Source organism: Idiotropiscis lumnitzeri, chromosome 16 (genome assembly GCF_059441095.1).
Source record: "Idiotropiscis lumnitzeri isolate Australia: NSW breed Sydney's pygmy pipehorse chromosome 16, RoL_Ilum_1.0, whole genome shotgun sequence".
NCBI classification, from domain to species: Eukaryota; Metazoa; Chordata; class Actinopteri; order Syngnathiformes; family Syngnathidae; genus Idiotropiscis; species Idiotropiscis lumnitzeri.
In genome coordinates, this window is record NC_142406.1 from 14599641 (window position 1) to 14606141 (window position 6501).

At 44.0% G+C, this 6501-nt stretch overlaps 2 protein-coding genes across 3 annotated transcripts; both read left to right on the plus strand.

The window, feature by feature from the left end:
• Positions 1 to 494: 494 nt before the first annotated feature.
• On the plus strand, positions 495 to 3751 carry ndufv1 (NADH:ubiquinone oxidoreductase core subunit V1). Its single transcript, XM_088319192.1, has 11 exons — positions 495 to 557; positions 1128 to 1224; positions 1297 to 1379; positions 1438 to 1608; positions 1709 to 1892; positions 2047 to 2236; positions 2318 to 2530; positions 2779 to 2945; positions 3027 to 3108; positions 3181 to 3326; positions 3509 to 3751. Exons 2-11 carry the CDS (start codon positions 1129 to 1131, stop codon positions 3584 to 3586), a joined length of 1410 nt encoding a protein of 469 aa, XP_088175318.1. The 5' UTR covers positions 495 to 557; position 1128; the 3' UTR covers positions 3587 to 3751.
• Positions 3752 to 4145: 394 nt separating this feature from the next.
• Positions 4146 to 6253, plus strand: LOC148321611 (uncharacterized). Of its 2 annotated transcripts, none has more exons than XM_088319193.1 (5): positions 4146 to 4218; positions 4450 to 4573; positions 4838 to 4956; positions 5054 to 5197; positions 5310 to 6253. In XM_088319193.1, exons 2-5 carry the CDS (start codon positions 4468 to 4470, stop codon positions 5835 to 5837), a joined length of 897 nt encoding a protein of 298 aa, XP_088175319.1. In that variant the 5' UTR covers positions 4146 to 4218; positions 4450 to 4467; the 3' UTR covers positions 5838 to 6253. The 2 variants fall into 2 exon arrangements, with proteins under 2 accessions (XP_088175319.1, XP_088175320.1); XM_088319194.1 differs by having other exon boundaries at positions 4841 to 4956.
• The last annotated feature ends 248 nt before the right edge of the window (positions 6254 to 6501 follow it).

Sequence of the window (6501 nt, forward strand, 5' to 3'; positions counted from 1 at the left end):
AGACTATAGGAATATTTACATTTTATTTGGATATTTTGTGTCAGATTGTTGATTGTTTTATTTATTGCAACAGTGTGTCATTAAAATCTTAATTAACTAGAAAAAAAACACAACTTTTCCATTTGCATGGCGGTGAAAGCTATTTGTAATTGATTATTTTAAGTAAATAAAAAACACTGTGAAGTAAGGAAATTATTGACTTGTCCACTTGGGGGCTGGGAACCAATAATGTCTTGTGCAGAAGCTTCATAATTAATGATTTGCGATTGAAAATACTTTTCTCAAAGTTAAAAATTAGAAATTAAACGATTTCATTAGAAGTAATCATGTACGTCACTTCCTGTTATTTATTATTAAATAAAAATAAAACTTTGATCATTTAAAAAGTAATACATAAAAACAGGAGTTTTTTTCAGTTAAGAATTGACTGAAGCATGTTAAAAATGTAAAAATGAGTACATAAATCCTTCGACGCCCACTCGCTGACGTAAACGACTACTTCCGGAATGTCAACAGCACTTCCGGTCTGGATTTCATAAACTCTGGACGTAGCGCAGGTACGTGACGGCTTGCCAAAGTGAACCTAACATGTTCCTTTCTTGGCTCATGTAGTCTTTTTCTCTGCTAATTGTAAATAAAAATGTTCGTTCCGTGTGCATGTTAGGACGCGATGTCGCTTTTTCTCCTCTTAACGCGTGACGCAGGCAAGGTTATAAGAGCGAACCAGCCTAGCATCACATGCTAACGTTAGCAGTAGCACCGCTAGCGTGGAGGTCACTATTCATATATTTTTACAATGCATGTACCCATACACATGTAACACATTTGGATATAGTTGCAATCACGCAATGGACGGAAGTTGCTAATATAGTACGTGTTTAGTCAGAAATGTGTTAGTCATCAGCATTTGGGAGAAGCGCACCTGCATAACAAAGTTATACACAAGGTGTGTTGTATAAGTGAGAAGGTACCGTGTGTGTGAGAATATTCTAACTGGTCATTTAATTCGGACCACCTACAAACTGTAGACATCCTGTATGAACACAAATGAATATTTAAAAAAAAAAAAAATCTATTTCAAAACAAAGTCCAAATAACGTAATCATTCCAAATCTTGACATTGCAAGGATGCTGTCCCTGTCTCGGGCTGTCGTGAGCGGGGTGGTGCGTGCCCCGGCGGCACTCAGTCAAGGCGCCATCGTGCGATTCAACAGCACCGCACAGGTACTCCATGTGGATTGAGAAATGATGACAAAATCAAACAGTCTTAAAATATGTGTGTGTTGTGTTCCTCAGACTCCTCCTAAGAAAACAACATTTGGCCCACTGGCAGATGAGGACAGAATATTCACCAACCTCTACGGCCGCCATGACTGGAAGTAAGCCCTGGCAAAACCATGCCCGGTACATATTCTTTGACTAATCAATGCGCTTTAGGTTGAATGGCGCCTTAAAGCGTGGCGACTGGTACAAAACCAAGGAGATCCTTCTCAAGGGCGTGGACTGGATTCTCAACGAGATCAAGGTGTCGGGCCTGCGCGGTAGAGGTGGCGCAGGATTCCCCACTGGCATGAAGTGGAGTTTCATGAACAAGCCCAGTGACGGCAGGTCGGAAACAAACTCATAAAACACTAATCCCATGTAAATTCACATTTGTTTCTGTTTCTTTGACCCAAAAATAAATCAATAAATTTGGTCCACCCTTCAGGCCCAAGTATCTGGTAGTGAATGCCGACGAAGGGGAGCCGGGCACGTGCAAAGACAGAGAGATCATGAGGAACGACCCCCATAAGCTGGTGGAGGGCTGCCTGGTTGCCGGCAGGGCCATGGGAGCCCGCGCCGCGTACATCTACATCCGCGGGGAGTTCTACAACGAGTCGTCCAACCTGCAGGTTGGATCGCACGCCTCCAATGATCAATAACTGCAGTAAAGTTCCACATTGTTTTCAATTCTAATTTTACCCTCGGAAAAAAGCAATACTCTCCCCAAGTGGCCTCTTCTAGTTACTGACGGAAGTGCCTTAAGCGTAAACGTGATGTGCTCAGGTGGCCATCAACGAGGCGTACGCGGCGGGGCTCATCGGCAAGAACGCGTGCAGCTCGGGCTACGACTTTGATGTATTCGTGATGCGCGGTGCCGGCGCCTACATCTGCGGCGAGGAGACGGCGCTCATCGAGTCGCTGGAGGGGAAGCAGGGCAAGCCCCGCCTCAAGCCGCCATTTCCTGCAGACGTAGGTGAGTCTCCACACAGAAAATGCGCCGTCAAACACCCGTCTACCAAAAGCATTGATTCCATAAATCCTTTCTGCGGTGAAGGCGTGTTCGGGTGCCCGACGACGGTGGCCAACGTGGAGACGGTTGCCGTGGCGCCCACCATCTGCCGCCGCGGAGGCACCTGGTTTCTGGGTTTCGGCCGGGAGAGGAACTCGGGCACCAAGCTCTTCAACATCTCCGGCCACGTCAACCACCCGTGCACCGTCGAGGAGGAGATGTCCATCCCACTGAAGGATCTCGTCGAGAGGCACGCGGGTACATAAACGCAAAGAACACCAGACTGAGCTCTTGTAAGGGGATGGATTTGAAGAAAAAAAATAGAAAACATGTGGGGTTGGGAAGTGTCACCAGGGAATATTACAACCCTCCTCTTGTTGAGGCGCCACCACATCCCATTCCGCAGGTGTGCCATAATAGAGGAAGAGTGAGAGCAAAATACGTAGGGGTGTGTATTTCATTTGTGTGATCGCATGAGTGTTTATGTGCAAACATTTGTGACGCAGGTGGCGTTCGCGGCGGCTGGGACAATCTGTTGGCCGTCATCCCTGGCGGCTCCTCGACGCCTCTCATCCCCAAGAAGGTGTGCGAGGAAGTTCTGATGGACTTCGATGGCCTCGTGCAGGCTCAGACCGGCCTGGGCACGGCGGCGCTCATCGTCATGGACAAATCCGTACGTTTTTGGCCCGTTGCAGCAAGCGTCTTATGATTATATTCAATGTCTAAATTTGGGGGCGGGGCCATGTTTTTTCAGACGGACATCATCAGAGCCATCGCCCGCCTGATTGAGTTCTACAAGCACGAGAGCTGTGGCCAGTGCACACCTTGCCGAGAAGGTCGCAATTCCCAGCATACTTAATTTACACTCCATTCACTGTGTGGCTAAATTGTTTTTTTTGCTCGCGAAGGAGTGGACTGGATGAACAACATGATGTGGCGTTTCGTGCAAGGCGACGCGCGGCAGTCGGAGATCGACATGATCTGGGAGATCAGCAAACAGATCGAAGGTCACACCATCTGTGCCCTGGGAGACGGCGCCGCCTGGCCGGTGCAGGTAAACCCAATTGAAAAACCCATAGCAACGAGAAAACACTTCGTCTCCGGATTCTTTTTTAAACCAAATTTCCCATTGAGAGCCATCATGTTTTCATTTCTTGACGTGACTAGCATCTGGCGTCTAAAGCTTTAATCGATGTATGCTACCTCATGCAACATGAGTTCATTGTCTCGTTTCAGGGCTTGATCCGACACTTCAGACCCCTGATGGAAAGCCGAATTGCCCAATTCCAGGAACAGAAGCAGGTCAGCGCTTAAAATGTCCGCTTGACCTCTGTCCCTGCAGGCGTGCTCCTGTGCCTCATCGCTATCTGAAACATACAAATGCTTGTGTTGTTCACAAAGTATTTAAGAAGAAATAATGTACTCTTTTTTTGTCTCCTTGTGTGGTGGAAATGTCAATAAAGTTCTATGAACCTTTAATTCTCTCTGACATCCTATTCATGACTATTGATGCTGTTTCTAAGGATTTGTCAGTGTTTCTCAAATTAAATATTCTTTTTTTAAATAAAAGTACCTTTTCCAGAATAAATGCTTGAATTAGAATCATAAAAATGTATTTTCAAAATCCCTTTGGTAAAATATAACTATACATAATCAATTCAAATGTAAAGGAGATTCCGAGTGTTATAAAATGCAATTTTACGCCTTAATGTGCTCTTTTTACAACACAGTATTTCATTTTTTATTTAATCTGTTTTAAAAATGCGGTCAACTGGGTTCTAAAGTGAAAACATTTATAAGTATTAACAGCGAAGTTTAATTCACATTTATATATTACGGTAATAGTGAAGTTACTGAACATCTCGCGAGATAATGCAATGCGATTTGACGGGATTTGGTGTGTCACGTGACCCGGATGAATAACGCTTGGCGCCGTGGCTTCAGAGGTAAGAAAACAATGTTTTTCGCTAATATTCTTATTTTTAAGTCAGAGTTTGCCTCATTACGAAGTGGTTAAATTTACTATACATGATGACTAAGCAAACAGTTTAATTAAACAAAAATACTGTTGACCGCTTCGCTTGTGTGGTTTAACCAATCGTGACCGTCTATTGTTGTCATGATCTCATCGCAGTCGGTTCATAAAATTTTATTGAGCTGTTTTTTTTTTTTTACAGTATCGTGTGGATAAAGACATGGACGTGCTGAAAGCCGAGAACGTTGTCGTGGGCACCAACATGAGCAAAACCAACCCAGAGAGGAAATCTGATGAGTGTTCTGCGACGTCCCTGCTGCAAACGCGTAAGCTTCATCAACTGACAGCAGCTCAAATACACTACTTATCATTTCTACTTCCGGGGTATTGTTGGATTTTTGGCACGAGTCAAATTTGAGTGTGTGAAAATATATTGCAACATGGGTTGACACGGAGGGTTTTGTTGTCTTTATTCTCACCTGCATTGTTTTTTGTTTGGAAACCTGCGTCTTCCTTGACTGGCCTCATTTTTTGTGACTACTGTATCTGCATAAAGCTTCTAAATGTAATTATTTCTGGTTGTGATGCAGCAGAGGACTATGATGATCTTCACTGTCCGCAATGTCTCATCACCTTTCCCTCGGCTAAGACCAGAAAGAACCACATGAGGAGGACTCACCCGGAGCAGTACACCAGGCATCTGATGCAGGTAAACATGGTCAATTTATTAAAATATTTGTTGGTCTGTGGTGAGGCTGCAGGCCATATCTGGCTGGCTGTGTCAACATTGTTTCATATTTCTGCAGAACGACACATTGTTCTCGTGTTACAAGTGCGATAGGCTTTTTGGTTCCCCCGAGGAACTGAGGCTGCACAGTGGGCTCCACCATCAGGTCGACGACATCCCAGTCTGCTCTTCCTGCTCCAAAGTGTTTAACAACTTTAGTGGGGTGAGTGCAATTATCCTGTTTATCGTGGGGGATTCATCCCAATCCAGACTCATCTGCAATCGGTGAAAATCTGCCATAAAGACTGTCTTCATGACTGATTGTTTGTTCACAGCTCTACAGACACAAACGCAAGGGCTGCGTGGAAGGTGTGTGGCGCTGCACAGACTGCAATGTGGGCTGCCGCAGCCTCCTGGACTTTCACTTGCACTGCATCGAAGAGCACGACCGGGACGTGGTGGCAGCAGCGCAAAGCGGCGGGCGCCTCTGCTCCATCTGCTGGCGCCACTTCCTCACCGACGAGGCGCTGCGGAGCCACCAAGACAGGGTCGACAGAGCTGAAATGAAGCCCGTCGTTAAACGTAATCTGCAAGCCAAGACCAAGAAGGTGCGCGGTAAGAAGAGGAGGAAGAAGAGGATTGAGGAAGATGAGGAGGAGGAAGAGGAGGACGAGGAAGAGGAGGAGGAGGACGAGGATGAGGATGAGGATGAAAACCAAGAGGAGGAAAAGGAGCTGAAGATTCCATGTCCGGAAGCTGACTGCGATCTGGTGTTCCCATCCATTGACGCGCTGAGGGCACACAAGAGGAGTCTACACGCGGTGCAGCCACCATCTTCTTCAACGATTCGCAAGAAGCGCTGACCATGCCATAAATGTCGGTACATAGCTACTATTTGTTTGCAACACCACAGCCCTTTTTTACATGTACACTTTATGGCAAGCTTTTACCCCATGAGTGGCAATTTTAGTTGTTTTGTGAAATTCAAGCATGCGTTGTTTTTTTTCCCTAAATGAACTCTTAAAATTGAAATCCACAATATTGGACTGATCAGTGCACTTAGGTTAATATTAAAAGTTGCCTGGTATAAACAACAGATATTCATGTTGATGATTGAAGAGTGTTTCTCCCAAAATATTTGTTTTTAATTTTCTTTGCAACTGTATGAAGTGTCAAGTTTGTCGATGTATCTGTTCACCTGCATGTATTTATTTACATTGAATGCATTCATAGTATTTCAACATTGTTTAATATATTGTCTATTTACGTTGTCCATGAATATATTTGATCAGATTTTTACATTGTCATACACTATGCATTTAATTAATGCGTTTGAATTATATCAAAATATTTGTTCATGTTTATATTTTAACAGATTTTAGTTAAATGTAATGCTAATTAAATAAAATAGGTTTTAGATGTAGTTTAAAAAATACACATGTATATTTTGTGTACTGAATTCATTCACGTTTAATAAGTATAAATTAGAAATTGTATTTATTATAAGATTTCATACCATTTGCATAT

Bases quoted from the DNA above. Each gene is read 5' to 3' on its own strand.
- ndufv1 (XM_088319192.1), top strand. From the start codon at position 1,129: ATGCTGTCCCTGTCTCGGGCTGTCGTGAGCGGGGTGGTGCGTGCCCCG. The intron at 1,893-2,046 runs GTTGGATCGCAC...TGATGTGCTCAG, and splicing joins ACGAGTCGTCCAACCTGCAG to GTGGCCATCAACGAGGCGTA. The intron at 2,531-2,778 runs GTACATAAACGC...TTTGTGACGCAG, and splicing joins TCTCGTCGAGAGGCACGCGG to GTGGCGTTCGCGGCGGCTGG.
- LOC148321611 (XM_088319193.1), top strand. From the start codon at position 4,468: ATGGACGTGCTGAAAGCCGAGAACGTTGTCGTGGGCACCAACATGAGC. The intron at 4,574-4,837 runs GTAAGCTTCATC...GTTGTGATGCAG, and splicing joins GACGTCCCTGCTGCAAACGC to CAGAGGACTATGATGATCTT. The intron at 4,957-5,053 runs GTAAACATGGTC...ATATTTCTGCAG, and splicing joins ACACCAGGCATCTGATGCAG to AACGACACATTGTTCTCGTG.